The sequence below is a fragment of the Copadichromis virginalis genome, linkage group LG18 (assembly GCF_057382275.1).
Source record: "Copadichromis virginalis isolate Kocher_CV1m ecotype Utaka linkage group LG18, C_Virginalis_male_GT1.1, whole genome shotgun sequence".
NCBI lineage: Eukaryota > Metazoa > Chordata > Actinopteri > Cichliformes > Cichlidae > Copadichromis > Copadichromis virginalis.
This window is the reverse complement of record NC_140635.1, coordinates 939,315-959,343: the sequence shown is the minus strand read 5'-3', so window position 1 is coordinate 959,343 and position 20,029 is coordinate 939,315. Positions and strand designations below refer to the sequence as shown.

General features: G+C 44.0%; 1 protein-coding gene and 1 pseudogene across 3 annotated transcripts; both read left to right on the top strand.

The window, feature by feature from the left end:
• The first annotated feature begins 1,221 nt into the window (after window positions 1–1,221).
• On the top strand, window positions 1,222–19,383 carry LOC146686825 (uncharacterized; annotated as a pseudogene). The gene is made up of 3 exons (XR_014916582.1): window positions 1,222–1,702; window positions 11,360–11,696; window positions 17,616–19,383. The product of XR_014916582.1 is annotated as an uncharacterized LOC146686825 (transcript).
• On the top strand, window positions 1,805–10,099 carry LOC146686826 (uncharacterized). 2 transcript variants are annotated; one of them, XM_085440264.1, is made up of 2 exons: window positions 1,805–1,921; window positions 8,636–10,099. In XM_085440264.1, the coding sequence occupies exon 2, from the start codon at window positions 8,660–8,662 to the stop codon at window positions 9,752–9,754; it is 1,095 nt and encodes a 364-aa protein (XP_085296390.1). In that variant the 5' UTR covers window positions 1,805–1,921; window positions 8,636–8,659; the 3' UTR covers window positions 9,755–10,099. The 2 variants fall into 2 exon arrangements, with proteins under 2 accessions (XP_085296390.1, XP_085296389.1); XM_085440263.1 differs by having other exon boundaries at window positions 1,864–1,921; window positions 8,645–10,099.
• Window positions 19,384–20,029: the final 646 nt, after the last annotated feature.

Sequence of the window (20,029 nt, the reverse complement as noted above, 5' to 3'; positions counted from 1 at the left end):
TGACAGAATCTTACAGGATCCGAGTTTCTCCTTTTTATGGCAGGTAGTCTGATATTGTTTGAGCACCTCACTGGTTTATTAAAGCGTCTGTATCTTATTGTTTGGTGGCGCTACTTATTTCATGTTTGTGGAGATTTATGCTTGTGTTTTAGCGCCCTCTAGGGGACACTGGGCACACAAACCCTGGTAAAGCCTTCGGGTCACGTGTTGGTCTGTTTGTTACATTATTCCACTCGTGATACTTTTATACCTCCATGCTGAAGATGTTGGATCAGAGCAGCGTCTCCTTAAACTGCAGACAGACCACAAATCCTTTGTGGGCGTATATTCATATGATCGCGTGTTTCTGAGAATTCACAGCAGTGTTTGCAGTAATTATTGGTTACAAAGTACTTATGATCTATAGATGAGTTATATGAGTTTTATTTGCACACAGCTGAAGCAGACTTATATAAACAAGGTAACATTTATGCACAGGGAGGTCGTAGGTCAGCTGCAGGCCGAATGTTAACAGAAGCTGTGATTGTAGAGAAGCTAAGCAGACCACAGGACTACCACAACTCCATGACTGAGGACCTGCGTGCGCAGAGTTTTAAAGGCAGACAGCAGATCACGTGCCTTACATCGTTTACAGGAGGTGCAGTGTTATTTCACAGTGTGGTACAGAGTGGACTATGGACGCAGCAAGGAGCTGCCCGCTGATGTCACTACATCGCATGTGAGGCAGGAAGTGTGGTCCATCAGAGCTGAGAAGCCATTCTCCTCACTCACCGCCTCCACCACTGCATCAGCACAGGGCCTGCCCTCCTCACCGGTCTTCGGTCTGGTCCTGTCCCCAGACCCGAGCGCAGGAGATGGCCGATGCCCCCGCAGTCATAGAAGAGCCTCAGGAGTGCCCGAGTCAAAACACATAAAAACTCTTAGAATGTGTTGCATATGTGAAGATGCTGCTCTTCTCTGTGTCAGCCTGAGCTGCTGAACGACGGCCCCACAGCATCGCGCTCTGCCTCCTTCAGTAGAAGATATTGTGAGTGCACTGTGACGCTGTGCTGGGCCCATCTCTACACACGACTGTCAGCTTGTTGCCACGCTCTGTGCTGCTCTTTGTGCCCTGAGTGAAGCTAACTCAAACCTGTTTGTGTCTGTGTGGATTTATTTCACATTTCCATAACAGGACATACTTTAATCATCATCACATCTCATTATCTTTGGCAGAAAGAGGTGTGCGTTTGCATTTTCAAATCTAGACGTTATGTTTTGAACTTTTTACAAATGATTTCCGCTAATGAAGACTGAGCACGCCACAAACACACTTAATTCCTCATTTATTTTAGACCCACATCAAACAATAAAATAAAGCCGTGTGTTAGTATTCATTCACGTCAGACTCTTTGGTGTTGAGTATATGAATGATCAGTAGTAGAATGGATATGATTCATTATGGATAAAAACCTGAACGAGGCCTTTTCTTTCCATTTTCTCTCCTTTATTATTTGTAACACGCTGCTTATGTATTTATGGCTCAGTTTGGTACATTTAAATAGGTTTTAGGAAGAAAGAAGGACGTTTATTCCAAGCGGAACAAAGTATTTGAACATCCTCCTCCTGCCGGAACTTCAGAGCGGGACATCCGGTGGAAGTAAACAATGAAAAGGCGGCAGTATGGTTGTTCCAGCGTGAACTTTTGGAGGCTTTGTGCTGTGTGTGAGCTGAGTGTGTGAGCTGAGTGTGTGAGCCGCGGCAGCAACGATGCCTTCAGTTCAGTATCTGAGAGAGTTCATCAACGAGCGACTAACTGCTGCTGCTGAACAAATATTCTTGGAGTTTGAAAAAACGATCGTCCAGTACGAGGAAGAGATCGACCGTCAGCGCAGACTGCTGGATATCACCTGGAAACCCCAAATCAAGCTGCACAGGACAGGTGAGTGTCCCTCTGAGGGAGGATCCTGATCACAGCTCTGCGGGACGTTAAGTCTGCGCACAGACGCGCGCGCACCGAACAAAAGGTCTCGTGCGTCCTGCGCGGTCTGGGCTCTCTGGAAGGTCGCCAACAGCTCAGCCACGTGATCAAATATCAGCTGATCGATTTGCAGCGTACACACGTGGTAAACTGTCGCGATCAACTCCGGACGTGGCCCCTGACGTCGGTCTGTTTGATGAGCCCGTCTCCTTTCCCTGACCTGGAGCGCGAGCCGCGGGCGGCCAATGAGTGCACAGGACAAACTACGTCACCACCATGTTGTCTCTGTTTGTGAAAATAAACCCGGGCTTCATTAAAGCGTGGGCGAGGACACGCCCCGTGGGCGAGGACACGCCCCGTGGGCTCTCAGGCAGCAGGGATTTAAAATAGCTCTCTACCGACTTACCTGAGCACACCTGCTCAGTCCGCCTCACACCACCTCCACCTGTTTTATAGGCGTGGGGTCAGCTCCAACCAGGCGCAGATGAGTGTCTGGATCCTTAACTGTGGGCCTGTCAGGCTGTCACATGCTGGGGAAAGAAAAACCCAGAGTTATGAACGCCGTGTAACCGTACAGCACCACCACGCCATGAGCTCGCTCTGACAGCAAACCGTGTTCACGTGCAGTCAGCTGTGCCTCGCACGCAGCTCTGGATAAATCCCTGCCTCCACCTGAGGCTCAGTCCTCAGGACCCCGCAGCAGATTATCAGCAGAGTTCTCCCTGATGGCACAAACGTCCTCCTCTCAGACAGAAACACGACCTGCGTGGGTGCTGCGTGATGTTCATCAGGTGTGCTGCTGTTGGAGCTGCGCGGCTGTCGGCTGATTGCTGCTTATTATTACACGTTGTTGCTATTGTCACCATACGTAACAGTTATTTAATCCTATTGTTTTTATCTGCTTTTTTAAGTGTTTATTGAAGTTATGAATGAAATGAAATGCACCTCGTTTAACGGCTTCCTTAGTTTTAAGACTCATAAGTACAGAGGAGCATGGTAGTCTAGGTGTGTGCACTCACTTCAGGTACTTTTCCTTCACACAGGTGTGAGGACAGAAAAAAACAACACGTGCAGATAAATGTAGTTTGTAACTACGTACATGCATGGTGACATTAGTACGTGTTACTATACAGAGTAAAAACATTTAAACATTTATTCCTTCAATCATGACAATCAGCAATATCCAGCGAAGCCGTGTCTCATACTCTAAAGTCAAGTAATCTTTTCCATCTTATAAATCTGTAACGTTACATGAGTCCAGCTGGGTAATGTTGGTGGATCCTGTGTTGGCCATCTTTTGGTCAGCAACACACAAAGTATTTATCTACACCCTGTGTGTCTGAGGGCGTGTGTCCTCTAGGGCCGCCACAAACGGTTATTGTGATAGTCGACTAATCAGATGATCCAACGTACAGCTTACTGCACCAGCAGCATCTGCTCTTATATAACTATCATTAGCTTACAGCTTGAAGTGTTTAAGGTGCTAACTAAAAATAAAGACAAGATGATCGTTTATTAAATTTTAATGACATTTGCAGATTGTCTCGGTGAAGTTTAATAAACTCCTTGCTATCTAAAATATAACAGGACACCGGAGTAAATTCTGGAGCATCTCACACTTCTGATAATCAGCTGTCTGCTTGACGTTTATTCAGCTGTGTAAAAACTTTAATCTCAGACAAACCGATTTACTCAGGAACAAATAAAATACTAAAAAAAGCCAAACAATAACATTTTAAGTTATCTAAGTGACTCATATATCATGTTTAACCTGAGTAGCGAAAGACGGCGGTGGGTTTGAAAACGATTTGCCGGGAGTCCGGTGTTCTCACGGCTCTAGTTAGCCTAGCCCCCGGCTCGCTATCGAGCTAGTGGGTAACAGACGTCTCTGAAAACGTCGGAGCGCTTTTGAAAATATGCGGTGTCCTGATAAACTGAGCAGATATTTGAGGTTTACACAGCTACATTCTCGGCTGAAAATATGTTAAACGTTTATTTTGTGACCCAGAAAGAATAATAAGAGTAATATTAAAACTAACTAGCTGCCGCCATTGTTGGAAACTGAGCAGGGCCGCGCTATGAATTCTGGGACACTGCTTCTTCTTCTTCGGGGTTTAACGGCAGCTGGCATCCTTGTACATGCAGTGCTGCCATCTTCTGTTTCAGTCCGTTATTACACTCTTAAATCCTGCTATTATTCCTGCGTCTTTTGTGATCTTACAAAGCTTCAAACGGCGCGTCGACTATTAAATCAGTCGTGGACGATTTTGATCGTAATCGTGACTAGTCGATTAATCGTGTCAGCCCTAGTGTCCTACAAACATGGATTTGAAATCAAAGAGTAAATATGTGCTACAGAGGTTTTGTATCACTTCCTGAACGTCTCTGCAGTAGTTATTAATATGCTTACAGTCCCAACACGCATGGTAGTGGTGTGCTGCCTCGGCCACAGTTGTTGTTGAGTGATTGTTGAAATCATGAAGACTTTTGTATATTTGTGAGATCACAGCTTTCTTAGTTTCTGACCTTTCAGCATTTAGAAAGAGTTGGATGAACGGCCTCGCTGGTTTTTGGCCTTTAATGTTTCGAGTATAAAGTTTCTTAGCTGGAGATGTCTGTAGTGGTCTCGATTTTCTAAATGAAATGTTTGCTTTAAAGTTTGGAAACTTCGTCTTCCCTCACAACGCCACATATGGAGTCCTTTTTCTATCCAGTTTTTAAACCTAGCATCTATCTGATTTGGTGTAGATTCTGAATCATATGCACACATTTCGATATTTTGTATCCTTCTCCAGCTTATTTTCTTTTATCACCATTTTACCCTGTAGAGTTGTCTGCCAGCACTGCCTGTACATGCGTATTGGTTATTGTTGTTCCATGTGATGGATCCCACCAGTGCATCATTGCTCAAGTACAATATTTTTTTGAACGCGGTGGGCCCAGCCACTGTTCTCTTTTAATGTTTTGTCATATAAATCTAGAGATCATTTTATCCTGTTCAGTAAAATCTTTGTGATTAATCCTGAGTGGGAGGCACTGAAACATACAGAAATCTTTTGATGGTTTCTATTGTGGAGCTTATGCTCGGAGGTGTGATCCTGTCTCTTTAATATAAATGGTTGTAATTTTGTTTCCATTTCAGTGGGTCTGCTTGTTTGGGTTTTTCACATGGGCTGTAATTATAGGACCTCAGTTTACATCCTGTCATTGGACCAATGTTTTTGAGGCAGTTCTTTACCTCAGGCAGGGACTCCTCGGGTGTTTTGAAGTATAAACGTACATCATTGACATTTATTGCAACACCTGTGATTTTTTTCTGTTGCAGCAAAGAGGAGACGAGGCACAGCCTTCTGCAGTACTCTGTATCAGCACTGCCAACTAACAGAGCCAAAAGCCTCTTCAAGGATCACAGCCCGCTCTGTGTGCCGTTGTCTTGTATCATCCTGGGTTTATGTTGAAAGCCAGCTTGATCTCCTTTTTGTATATTGATGTTTCTGTGCCAATAATTTATGTCTTTGTCTACAAAGTAGCATCTTCTGTTCAGTCTCCCGAGTGTATGTGAAGTTCTTTTGATTTCTTGTTTCAGTGTATTCAGATTCTGGTTCAGTGCACGGCTGTTTTCCAGCTCTTTTTGGGAATCGTGACGTTTTTCCTGCTGAACTTTCTTTTTCCTTGAGGCTGCTGCAGTCATTTTATCTGTGAGGACACCTCTCCATTATCATTTTCTTTCATGTACTTTTGAATTTCATTCTTTCCTAAGATTAGCATCGTTAAGTAGGCTGGGCCTAAGTCTCCATGTTGTTTCTCTTTAGTCGACTACAATATTTATCAGGGCGCATTCGCTCAGGTCTACTGTTCCCACGTCCGACTCGATAGCTCTTGATCTGTCCCTGCGTTGGTCTATTCTGATATATGATGTGTGGAATAGGGAGCACCAATCAAACCCATGTCCTCCATCAGCTCTTTCACTTTTGTACCAGTTGTTTTGTTGGAGCTGTTTGTTTGGGGTTTAAGTGTATGTTCAGATCACCTCCACGCACCTTTAGACTGGCTAATCACCAACTTCTGCTTGTAAAAAGAGAAAGTACTGCAGGGTGGGATGTACACACCTTTTGCCTGTAACTGCCTTTTACTATTATTTTGGTTCTTATGAGGAGATTTCCTTCAGCAGACCTGGAGCTTGTCTCTGCTGCTGCCCTGGGGTGTGTTCTCTCCCGGGATGCTCCATGCTTGCTGGATCAGCTGCTCCACAGGATCCACTGGGGGGTCTTTGACCGGGGATCCTCGGTCCTTCAGGGTCTTTTGTAGCCTCATCAGCTGAGTGGTAGATTGAAGCTGATTTTCTTCAGCTTCACTTCGTTGTATTCTTTGTTTATTCAGCACCGCTGTCAGATAATCATGATGGAAATAAATCCTCCAATTTGTTGCCTTCATGTCTTTCTTAATCCGTGACTGAGAACCTTCACAGACGTGCTTTAAGCAGAATTTTGTTTCGTAGTGTGAAATGTGATCACCATCGATCTGAGTCTTTCAGTGGAGGCAGGCTTGGAGGTGAGCGCTCTGTGTGCAGCTCAGTGTCGGGTGGACTGTCCAGGTTTTCTCTGAGTTTCTCCACAAAACCTCCCCTCTTCATTTTCTGTGACATTATACATCCTAATATTGTCTCTCCTGGCTCCTCCTGGCCCATAAGTTCTCCATCGTGTCGGGCTGGAGCTTTGAGCACATGTTTCATCACCTGCTCCAGTATTTGAGCTCTGCTTTCGCCTGCTTCAGTCCGGTTTTCCACCTCTCCGATTCTCCTCTTGGTCTAAGACATCTAAGGTAAAATTACCTTTTATATCTTCGAGCTGTGTGTTTTGCTCTCCTTTTGAAATTCTTGAATTTCTTGTAAGATAATCTCCGTATTTGCCCGGCAGGTTGGAGGGATGTCTGCCTCATGTTGTCTTCAGCATTGCCAGCACATAGCAGGCCCACCAGTCCTCATCCACTTACTGCGTCACGTTCTTCTTTCTTTTCCTCTCGTTTCCATTTTTCCTGCTTTCAGCGTTTTTAACATCAAACAGGTTTTAAATCTCAGTTTGCAGGACATGTTTCTGTTTTTGATCGGAGGAGGTGTGTCTATGCGGCCGTCATGAGAGAGGGCAGAACAGGAAACCCCCATTGTTTGTTTTCATTCCTCCTACATGTCATGCAGCCGTCTGCCACCAGGTGGAGCATGACTCCAGAAACCCTGTCAGAGTCAGAGAGACTTTATTAAGTCGTCATAGCAACAAATATATAACCAACAACAAGCGCTCGTATAAAACGAGCGTAGAAGCAGAGATATTGATAGATAACTATGAGGTGTGACTAATCCCGTTCCACATGTGTGGATCTGACACCAGTGGATGAATGACGGCAGCAGAAGGAACGAGCTCCTGTTCCCTCACACAGCCAGGCTGAAGGAACCTGTTGCTGAAACTGGGAGTCACTGATCACCTCCTCCAGGCTGGGAGCTTCAGAGCTGCACACACTGAAGGATCTGAGCCGGCTCAGACTCTTTCTGTAGGCGGCGTCCGGCCGGCAGACCTCTCCAGCTTCTCATCCAGCTCGACTCCCAGATACTGACAGGATGTGACATCAGTGCCACCAAAGCAGACAGGCGAGGGTCGGGATCTGTTGTTGTTTCTGTTAAAGGCAAAACAATTAGATTAGGGACACAAGTGGAGGTCATCATTCATGGCGTGCGGCACAATACGCCACGCTGTGTGATCGTCGTCTCTGTTTCGGATGTTACATGTTTTGTAGGAACATGCTTTCCTGTCTCGTGTATATACGGCCGCTTTATTGTCCACGTGGTTCTTTAGTGTTCAAAGGTGCCGCACGGTCAAGCTCATAAATGAGTGATGTCATTAAAGCTTTCAAACGCCTCTGATTAGACGGTTTTTGGCGTTTTCTATGAAACGCAAAAGCAGCACATGTTCCAGACATTTCCACGTCTCGCACGATTTGTTGTCTTTTAAAGTGTTTGTCCTTGTTCCTGATGTGCAGCTTCCAAACACAAAGCGTCCGGCTCGAGACGCATCTTTCACAAACGGGGCCGATATATCTCCAGATGTTCTGGGAGTGCGTTCCTCCGTGCTGTTGGACAACCACACAGCATGTCCGGGCGTTCCCTTTGCAGTGACAGGAGGACACAGCAGCTTTTAAACCAGTACTGTGCTTGTGCTGCGGGTCAGGTCCTCCTCTGTGTCACTGGGATTGTCTCGTCCTCAGAATTGATGATGCTATTGCTGGACTGGGTGGGGGTGTGGATGTGGGTGTAAAGGGTGGAGCCAGCGTTTAGGCTCGGGTGATGTGGGGCCCCGCTCGTCTACCCTGGGAGCAATCACACAGAAGTGAGGCAGTGAGGGGTCGTCAGCTGGTCACCGGTCTGTGACCAGGACATGAGCTGAAGTCCACAAAGAGCAGCGTAGCGTAGATCACCTGACTGAGGATGAGGGAATCCCAGAAATGTATAAAAGACGACGTGTTGAATTAAAAACCAATCTGTTTTATCCCGTGGCAATGAAACTGAAATAAAGATGCTTCGTTTTCAGACAACAACTATACGTGTGTGTGTGTGTGTGTGAGGACACTGTTGTGTCATTTGTAGTTTGAACTAATGTTTTCGTGGTTTGTCTCTCTGTCTGTGAGGAGGAGCAGCTGTGTGACCTGAAGATGAACTCCAGTGAGGACCAGGAGGAGCCGACGCCTCTACACATTAAAGAGGAACAGGAGGAAGTGCGCACCAGCCAGGAGGATGAGCAGCTCGTCCTGAAGGATGAGACCGACGCCTTCTTGGTGACTGCTTTTGATGACAGTGACCACAGTGAACCAGAGGCTAACGGTCACCAGCTTCACTCTGACGGCGCTCCCGGCAGCTGTCCGGTGTCAGAGAGTCAGCGCAACGCCGACTCGAGTAAAAAGCCTTTTAAATGTAATGTTTGTGGAAAAGCCTTTAAGAAAAACTCTTACGTAAAGGAACACCAGAAAATCCACTCAGGCGAGAAGCCGTATACTTGCCAAACATGTGAGAAGAGTTTCACTCGGAGGGCTCACCTGTTGGGTCACATGAGAACCCACACGGGCGAGAAGCCGTACTCCTGTGAAACGTGCGGGAAAGGTTTTACTCAGAGCAGTCACCTGCTGAGCCACATGCGGCTTCACACAGGTGAGAAGCCATACGCTTGTGAAATATGCGGGAAAGGTTTTATTCAGAGGGGTCACCTATTGGTCCATGTGAGAACGCACACCGATGAGAAGCCGCACACCTGCGAAGAATGTGGGAAGAGTTTCCGATTCAGCGGCACTTTGTCGGTGCACATGAGAACGCACACGGGCGAGAAGCCGTATTCCTGCAAAGCCTGCGGGAAAAGTTTCCGCCAGAAAAAGATTCTGTCCGTGCACATGCGCACTCACACGGGCGAGAAGCCGTATTCCTGCACAACGTGCGGTAAAGGTTTCGCTCAAAAAAGCGATCTGACGATCCACGAGCGAACGCACACGGGCGAGAAGCCGTATCCCTGCAAAGCCTGTGGGAAGAGCTTCCGCCAAAAAAACATCTTGTCCGTGCACATGAGAACGCACACGGGCGAGAAGCCGTACTCATGCAAGAGCTGCGGGAAAAGTTTCCGTCAGAAAAGCATCCTGTCCGTGCACATGAAGACGCACGCCGGCGAGGAGCTGTATCCCTGCGACGCGTGCAGCGCCACTTTTCCGTCTAGTCGCAGCTTGTTGGAGCACCTGGACACTCACACAGGTGAGGAGTCGTAGCCTGGAAAGCTGCAGGTCGGAGCGGGGCGTTGGCGTCTGCCTCCCGCCTCGACTTTTGGCTCCGACGGCAAAGGAGCTCGTCAGCTCGTGTCGTTCACGCAGCCGTTTTCCTTTGCTTCGTCCATCCAACCCTAACCGTACCGACGCGCTCTGTTCCTGTCATGTTCTCCTCCACGGTTCCTGACCTGGATTCTGTCGTGGCTGCAATCCTCCCAGTTTCATTTTACCCTTCGTGTGTCATACTTACGGTAACTTTGTATCATTTCAGACTGTAGAGGTGACACTAACAAAGTGTAGGTTGTTGTTAAAGTAACCTGTATAAATAAAGTTTCTTCTAAATTGTGATCATGTTTTTCTTTTGCCCTGTTTATGAAATAAGAGAAAGTTTCAGTCACAGCGGTCTCACCCTCACCTCGCACTCTGAGAGAAGCTGCCCTCCCCCTGAACGATTATGACCTATGAGCTGTTCCACACGTCACAGCCACAAATTTAAATGTGCTGGGGGTTTTATGTGACGGGTAAACAGAATAGAGCATAACTGAAAATGATTGAGCAAGTTCACATGTTAGAATGACCCCGTCAGATTCAGACATACATGGATGCTCTCCATCCACTGACTGAACTCTGCCCCCTCGAGTCAATAAAACATTGACTGACCTGCTGCGGCGAGCAGCTGGAAGCTCGTCATTGTTTGATCCACAACAACAAAATGACTCGACTCAGTTTATTTATGGTTGTTTTTGTGCACTAAAGCTCTAATCCACGTCACCAGCGTTAACCCTGGTTTCTTCTTACTGGGGCATATCACCATGGTAACCTACGCTGCAAACAGCTTTGAGATCAGCAGGTATGAAAGTGCCTGCTGACCAATCAGAGCTCCGGAAAACGCCACCATTCCTGGAAGATCCCTCGTAGGAGGTCCAGACATTTCTCCAAAGTCTCGTGTTTCTGTGACGAGCCTCTGGAGGAAAAACAGATTCTCAGATTTATCCTTTCTTCTTTTTCCTGTTGGCAGCAAACAGCTTTCTACAACTGTTAATATGTGACCCTGAAACAGGATCGTTTGTACCCGTTAAGTCCTGTGTTTGAATTCTGTTTTTATTCTTTAGTCGGAGCTCGATAAACAGCTCTGTCAGGACGGAGCGATGATAAAGCTGAACTAAATCAACGCCTGTGGGAATAAATCACAGAGCGTATGAATACTGATGGTTTTCTTTTAAATAGAACATTTGGGTTTTTCTGTCGTCTGAATAGAGATTAAACTCCAGAAGAAGTCATAGAGCAGAAGATATAATCTCAGCACTAAGGTTTGGTCATACAGTTTATATGACACTAAAAAGGATCATCTGAGCAAGTAATGTTAGAATGTGGTTACTATAGACGGGAAAGGCAAATCTGACTTTCAGAAAAATAGAGTTCAATTATGAATAAAAGAAATATTACAAAGCGACACAGGGTGATGTAGTTTCAGGGTTTTAAGAGCAAAAAAGCTGTTCTCATCCAGAAGGTGGCGGTAATGCACCGGAAGTTGAAGAAGAGCTGCCGGAACTGTGAGGACGGACATCCGGTGGCTGGACCGTTAGCTTTGCTCCGGTGTGAGCCGAGTGTGTGAGCCGAGTGTGTGAGCCGAGAGTGTGAGCTGAGTGTGTGAGCCGAGTGTGTGAGCCGAGTGTGTGAGCCGAGAGTGTGAGCTGAGTGTGTGAGCCGAGTGTGTGAGCCGAGAGTGTGAGCCGAGTGTGTGAGCCGAGTGCGTGAGCTGCGGCAGCAACGATGCCTTCAGTTCAGTATCTGAGAGAGTTCATCAACGAGCGACTAACTGCTGCTGCTGAACAAATATTCTTGGAGTTTGAAAAAACGATCATCCAGTACGAGGAAGAGATCGACCGTCAGCGCAGACTGCTGGATATCACCTGGAAACCCCAAATCAAGCTGCACAGGACAGGTGAGTGTCCCTCTGAGGGAGGATCCTGATCACAGCTCTGCTGGAGATCACGGCAGGTGAGCGCAGGTGGAGCCTCGGCTCCGGTTTCCTCTCGGGTCCGACTTTTTCTCTTCTTTCTTTTTTCCAAAACCTTTATTAAAAAACAGAGACTGTGCACGAATTAAGAAGTTACATACGTTCAAATGATTTTAAATAGCACAAAATCGTTTTTATTAAGTGATCCACGAATCAATCTTATGTAAGAGAGTATCATTATAGTAGAGTTTAAATTAGGTTTTGGATACTGTATTTGCATTTGTGGAAATAAAATTTAGCTAAGATAACTAACAAATTTATTGTAAAGTATATATCACCTTCTTTTTTGCCTTCGAAATAAACAAAATCCAACATTTTCCTGTTTCAGAGTAAAGTCCTTGTCGAGATGTCCAGTGATGAATGTCCCGGAGTCCAAAACGTTGTATGTGAACAGATCAGAGGTGCTGCGCAGTCTCAGGATGGCTTCCACAACATCCACAGTTCATATTTATGTCCCCTTTGACCTTTGTCATATAATGATTAGCAGGATAATATTTATGAAGTATTTTAAATGAGACTTATTTCACTTTAATTTTTCCCAGATACTTGTTAGGAATTTTTCTCGTTAATGTCACTGACAAAGGAATTCCAATAAGAGATGCTCTCTGGAACAAAGCAGGAATATTCGTATTAGCAGACAGATTCTTCCAGTGTGTGAACCCACAGGGTTCAGAGAGGCAGATGATATGCAAGGTTGAATACCTGTAGAAAGCATTATAATACCCGTAGGTATTGCATCAAATAATACGACATATTCTTTGGATGTGGCTGAAAATTTATAAGTGTTTAAAAATTCTGGATAAGACATAAGCTGCACATTAGGATTAAACAGCTGATTCACTAAAACAATCTGTTTCTCAACCCACCTAGAAAAAAATAATGATTTATTTTTATGCACTATGTTCCTATTATTCCAGATTAAACACGTTGGGGGAGTAAAGTTGTGTTTATATATAAGGGACCAAGCTAATAGAACTTGTTTGTGAAACGTCGACAGGTTTTCTGGAAGCTTATCTATATTACAATCACAACCTAAGACAAAACTTAGACCCCCAAACTTAGAGAAAATGTAGTGAGGAATACAATTCCAGATGGAGACCTGATTTTTAGGAAAATGCTTTGTCTGGTTAATCTTTAATGTATTGTTTAGAGCAGGGAATCCAAAACCTCTGTGTTCATCGTCATTCATCACTACACTCGTGCTGATGTAATGTGGGAAGTGGAAGAGCATTCGGTCAACATCCTTACAAGTTTTGCCGTCCACATGCAGAGAAATTGCTGCATAAGTCAGTCGAGACAGACCTTCTGCTTTTCAGAGCAATACCCCCCCTTTAAACTTAAATCTCTCTGCAACCACTGATTTCACTTGGTTTGAGATTTTTTAATAATTTGGGGAAAATTTAGTAAAATTCTGTTGTTTTTGTTTTGTTTTTTATCTTTGCTCATCAGACCTAAATATGTTGCTTCATTTTTAACTGTTATATTACAAAGACTCTGAACATTACACTCTTTGACAGGTAATAACTGACATTTATTGAAGTTTAGCATCAATCCAGACCCTTCTGAGAAATCCTGTAAATGTAAAGCAGTCAGCACCTGGTTGGCATTTTAAAGAAAGGTTGTGGTATCATCTGCCAACTGACTGCTATGTTTATACCCTTCACAGGGCTATTCGAAATATGAGAGGCAAGAATTTGGGTGCAAAGTAAAAAGATCCGCGCTGATCGGCCTACACCTCGATTAAGACTAAAACGAGAAGTGGTGCTGTTTTTCATTCTAACACAGCTATTAGCATTGGAATACAGAGTTTTGATAGCTCTGCAGAAGATATCACCAAAACCACATTTCTGAAGTGTAAGAAATATAAACTCATGCTCAGTTGAGTCAAAGGCTTTATGGAAGTCCAGGACAAGGATCAATGAGTCATCAGATGCTGAGTAGTCCAGAATATCCAAGACGAGTCTAATATTATTGGAGATGTGCCTGTTTGTCATAAAACCAGACTGTGTCTCGTCTACAATATCATCCAAAATATAGTTAATTCTTCTAGCTAGCAATAGAGTTAATATTGTACAATCATTATTTAGGAGGCTTGTTGGTCTCCAGTTGTCTGTAGAAAGTAGGTCCTTCTTAGGTTTGGGAATTAAAGTAATAAGTCCATCCATCTTTTTCCTGAACGAACAAAAGCTCCTTCAGCTTTCTGGCGCAAATCTCATCCAGTTTAGATTGAAAGGTCCTAAGACGTAATCTGTCCTCCTCCGAGACCTCGTCTGGTGGGAGTCAATATATGACAGAACAATCTGATTTTCTTCTGCTGCTGCACTCGACTTTTTTTTGCCCCACACCGTCTCAACACTTGTTTCAAATTTCCCACTTTGTGCTGTAGGAATTCTCAGTATTAGCCTCGTCGATAAAGTGTTTTATAAGGCGTGTAATACGCTCTTCCTCTTTGGAGCTTGTCTCTGCCTTTGACATCTTTTATCTTCTCACATGCAAAGCCCACCATTCTTCTGACTCCGGCAATCTGTAACGCGAGGTCATCCATTCTTTCGTTTATTAGCTTTGATAGTTTCAGCAACATCCACGCTATCTTCCTTTGAGCGCAACGCCTTTCTTTGGCGCCGGAGACTGGCTGGATGAGACTGGTAGAGGTGGAAACTCGCCCATCACATCCTCAGTTATTGGGAGAGGTAGTGAAATAGCCGAGTAGTCACGGCAGTTGTTGGTTTACCAACACGGCTGTTTGGCTAGCATTAGCCTTTAGCAGTAGCTTTGTTCTGGAGCTAGCCGAGGGTCTTTTATTATCACGCTGTGACATTTTGGCGCTTTATTCATCAAATTCAGTCCTTTTCCGGATTAAATACCGAAGAAGCTTCTAAAGTCTGAATTGACATGATGTTCCTACCGTATTATAAGCTTACGTTTGCTAAGCACGGCAGAAAAGTTTATTGTTAGAACAATAAAGTTTTTGCATTATAACATGATGTAGCTCTGGTTTTTGTTTGCCTGAGTGGCAGCTCGACACTTCTGTAATGCAGCGCTTTTCACAGATAAAAATCATAAAGTGCTTCACAATACTAGGAATCAAAATACAACAAATAACAATGTAAAACAATCAAATACAACATAAAAATTAATTGAAAGCTTGTCTATATAAAAATGTCTTCAGCGTAAAAACAGTAGAAGAGAATTCCACAGCCTGAAAGGCCCGATCACCACGAGTTTAAATGGAGTGCGTGCGGCGACCAGCAGTCTGTGACCTGATGACCTCAGAGCTCGGGACGATGAATGCAGTTTCAGCAGGTCCGATATGCACTGGGGAGCCTGAAAGGTTAGAACTAAAACAAGTAGAAAGACCTTTGCAAAAATCCAAACCGGAAGAAATAAAAGCATTAATAATCATCTGCACTTCAGCCTTTGACACCATTAGCCTGAGTTTTGAGATATTCCTTAGACGATGAAAGCAGTTGTGGACCAAGCGACATCGAGCTGTCAAATACGACACCGAGGTCTCGAAGGCTTGGTTTAACAGAAGCTGAAATACTGCCTAATTTCTGAGATCATATGGTCGGGACCAGTAATTAATGTTTTATCAGAGTTTCGCTGGAGGAAGTTGTCGTTCACATGAAAGTCCTCATGTTTTTAAATCTGTCACATTGTGTTTGTTCATAAAACTGCTGCTAATCAAACTGAGTTTGCTGCACTGTGATGGGTTCAAGGGTTCTCCCTCCTGCTGAATCCACTTTAACCTCTTCCCCATTTTTATTTCTCTGCTCATGTTCTACTTAATCAGCTGTCCAGCTGATCGGTGGTGTGGTGAGGAAAATGTGGGCTCCTCATCGATGTTACGGAAAGACAGAGACAGGAGGCCGAGGCCTTTTTGTACACTTTTATAAAAAGACTTTCATTGTTGTCTGAAGATAACAGTGCAGCTGGACATAGAGGCCTTTTTTTGCTGAGCTCTGTAATCTTGTCAACAGGATCATTTAATGAAAACGAGGAATCTACAGATGCAACATCTGGAATACGGAGTGTGGAATATGTAAACAAAGCAACATAAAAACCAGTTACTCAGCCACTCATCAGAATCCAAACCTGAGAGCCTGACAGCGTCTCACTCAGGTTGAGCTCTGGACTCTGACCAAACCATCGTAGTTGCTCCATTCGTTCCTGTTTCAGCCGTTCTGTTGGATCTTTGTGCTGCTGCTGATGGTCCGAGCTTCAGCTGTGGGACAGACGGCCTCACACTGACTCTAGAACACTTAGACAAGAGTTCACGGTGCACTGAGATCATCGTCCCTCCTCCACCGTGCTGACAGCTGCTCTCAGGTGTTTTTGCTGATATGCTGGGTTTGATTTTGTGCGTTATGGACAAACATCTCCACTTTGGTCTTGTCTGTCTGAAGGATACTGCTCCAGGAGGCTTTCTCTTTAGACAGAAGAGGCCTTCCCCTGCTTTTTTTTAGTCATACTGTCATGAAGTTTAAGCTTAAACCTGCAAACTGAAGAGTCTGAGATGAGCTCTTGGGTCTGTTGCATGCTCTGACCTGTTTCATTAATCTTCTGCACTGCAGAATGATGGACTTTGGTTTATTTTGATATGATCTTACAACCTTTCCAGGTTGATGGGCAGCTGCAGTTTCTTGTCTAAGATCACTGCTGATGTCTTTCCTCCTCAGCATCATGTTAACACACACCTGAATGCTCGAGACCAACAAAACATCTGCTTTCATAGCAAGGCTCACACTGCCAATGATCAGCTCATTGTGAAGCTGGTTATGAGCACCTGGCTGCTGCTTACACACTCAGTAAATATCTGCAAAGCTCTCGTGGCATCTCTAAGGTGTTCTACAGCGTCGTGGAGGAGTGTGACAGCTCCTCTGCATCAGTCCATCAGAGCGCGTGATCAGGCGTGTTTGACACTTTATTTTTAATTTGGTTTCTTCTTTCATTAAGCTAGCAGTAGTTACCCTGGAACAGCAGGTCAGGGCAGACCTGGAACAGGACCTGGAAGCACCTTCCCACCTTTGACGTGACCTTTAACCTGTACAGTCCAACAAATCTGTCAGGTCAAGCTGGTTGCATGAGTGTGCTCACACTTAGACTAATACTTTGATTTAGTCACTGCTTTCAGGCTTCTTGGGTTAATGTCTTTAGTTTACAGAGAGCTCACAAAGCATGAAAGCAACCTCATTGTTGAAAGACATCAGTCAGAAGAAAGGAAAATAAATTCCACAGCATTAGATTTATCCTGGGACACAATGAAGACAAAATATGGGACGACAGTGGCGATGCAAGACCTGCAGCATCACCGAAGGAGCTGCAAGAACTTCTGTTAAGCAGTGACAGCCGTCTCCCTTCATAAGTCTGGACTGTGGGGGATGTGTCAAAGAGGGAAGCCTTTTCGAACAAAGGAAAACATCCAAGCCCGGCTACAGTTGGCATAAAAATACAGTAAGTCTTCCAAAAACATTTTGGTCTAATGAGACCGAGGTTCAGCTTTTTGGCCACAGGTACTTCTCTCTTTGTATAGCGTGGACATGTCACCATATTCAAATGATTTGATTCTGCGTTAGAAATACACCAACAGCACAACTCAAGAGCTCTGTACAGACGACTTGAGTTAGTAAAATTTAAGCCTTAATCCAATGAAAACAGGTGAGTTGTAACAACATCGTCCACCATACAGGAGGATGTTGTATCTGTAGCAACCAAACCAGTTTCTGTATCGGGCTGTAAACATATGCATTTTACCAGGGGATTCTATGGTTTATGATTTTAACCAGAGTTTATTTGCTGTGTTTTTAATCATGTCTCTTCTTTCATTTGTTGTTGACACTCCAGACGTCCAACAGCAGCCTGTCTGTAAGGAGGAGGAGGAGGTTCTCCCTGAGCAGCAGCTCTGGAACCAGGAGAGGAGCTCCAGTGTGGAGCAGGAGGAACCAGAAGCTCCACAGATTAAAGAGGAACAGGAGGAACTGTGCAGCAGTCAGCAGGGAGAGCAGCTGGGACTGAAGGAGGAGACGGATACCTTTATGGTGACTGAAACTTATGAGGAAAGTGACCACAGTGAACCAGAAGGAGACAGGGAGCAGCTTCTCTTTGAGAGTTCTGTGAACAACAACAGCAGAGATCAGCGAGCAGAACATTATAAAGAAGCAAGATCAACTAAAACCGTAGAGTCAGAGTCAAAAAAGAAGCATCGGAATAACAATGCAGACAGCTCAGTTATGTCAGAGAGCGAGAGTAACACAGGTACAGGTGTGAAGTCTGTAAAATGTTACGTTTGTGAAAAAACTTTCAAGAAAAAATCTCAGATGCAGATACATTACAGAATGCACACAGGCGAGAAGCCGTATTCATGCAAAACATGTGGGAAACGATTCAGCCAAAACTGCCATTTATCTGTTCACATGAAGATCCACAAAGGGGAGAAACCGTTCCCCTGCAATGTATGTGAAAAAAACCTTCCGAGACACACTAACACTGAAATATCACATGAGGGTTCACACGGGCGAGAAGCCGTACTCATGCACAATTAGTGGGAAAGGTTTCTGTCAAAGTAATAACTTAAACATCCACATGAGAACACACACGGGCGAGAGACCTTACCCCTCTCAAATCTGTGAGAAAAGATTCATTGACTCCTCCACACTTAAAAGACACATCAGAACTCATACTGGTGAGAAGCCGTATGTTTGCAAAACATGTGGGAAAAGCTTCATTCAGAAAAATATTCTGTCTGTCCACATGAGGATCCACACAGGCGAGAAAACACATCCCTGTGAGCTCTGCGGAAAAAGCTTCCGGTCTCGTGAACTCTTGTTAGTCCACGTAAGAACACACTCAAAGTAGTATTTCTGTGAGACTTGTGGGAAAAGTTTCAGTGATCGTGGTATTTTTACTGCCCACATGAGAGGGCACTCAGGTGAGACGCTGTAGTTGTGGGAAACTAGAAAAGGACTCACGTGTAGCAGGTTCTTATTTGATGCATACATTTTTCAAAGTAGAAAAGAAAAGCAGTCCTCATACTGAAAGCACCTTTGGACTGTGCTTCACTGTGATTATGTTAATGACATGTGCCAACAGGATAGAGTTCATGCTAATGGTGAGGTGTCAAGCTGTCCTTTGGATTCTTACAGAAAAGCATCTCATTAAGTAGTAATTTATTTATTTTTTGGGAAATTGTCTATGCAAACTTTTACAGGAAACAGGAAGTGTGTTGTCGCCACGGATTTATCAAATTATACTGTGAGCTGTTTCTTTTCATTTTGAAAAATCTAGTTCAGAATTAGTTGTGAAGTTTGTTTTTGCTGTTTAGCGTTATATTTATAGGCCTGCAGGGTTCAGGTCTGTGGTGTCCTCCTCTGTCTTGTGGCTTTTTACTGGCACAGTTTGTGGGCCATCTTATTGTGACACCTGATTGTTCTCTTATTTAGTTATAGCAGTATTTTTAAATGGTTGTACACAAATTGCATTGCATTTTTATATAAATAGTTGTTTACAAAATTTGTGCATACGTTTTCAACATGTACAATTTATATTTGCATTTCAAGTTATGAAAATAATTCACTAAACGGGTGTGATTTCTATAGTAAAAAATATAACTACTGCTAGGATTTTGTTTTTGTTTTTTATGATTTCAGATCAGTTGTGTTAACACAGTATGTCAATGAAAAAATAACTAAATTCAGAACCATGAGGTTGAGCTGAAGAGAATGATACCAAAAAAGGTCAGAACATTTGAAGGTGACATATAAATAATGTAAAACCAAAAGGAGTCAAAATAGACAATTATATTTTGGACCCCAGAGTGAGAACCTAACAAATCATGAAAAATTGGGTTTAATTTTTGTTTATGAAGGTGCAGATTTCTGACATTTTGTGTAAATGTAAACATGTAACAATGTGATTTTTCTAACAAGGCTACACAGTACATGACATGTTTATGTAACTGAGATGTTTAACCTCCTAAGACCCGAACTCTTCCCTGGCATGCATTTTTAATTTCGTATGCTATTTGGGCTGATTGAGACCAGATGAATGTTAAAACAAAGAATTACCTGATGTATTTTTTTTTTCACCTGATTTTCGTTTCTGAGAAAAATTAGATCCAAATATGAGGATATTCATTTTAAATCTCGATAGGACAGTGGCAGTGTAATGTCCTCATAAGTGGATATCAGGCCCTTATAGAGAAAACTTTTGTATTTTGGTCAACACAACCCAAAATGTGATGTCCACATATGTGGACGCCA

Coding starts and splice junctions, on each gene's coding strand:
- LOC146686826 (XM_085440264.1), top strand. CDS start 8,660: ATGAACTCCAGTGAGGACCAGGAGGAGCCGACGCCTCTACACATTAAA.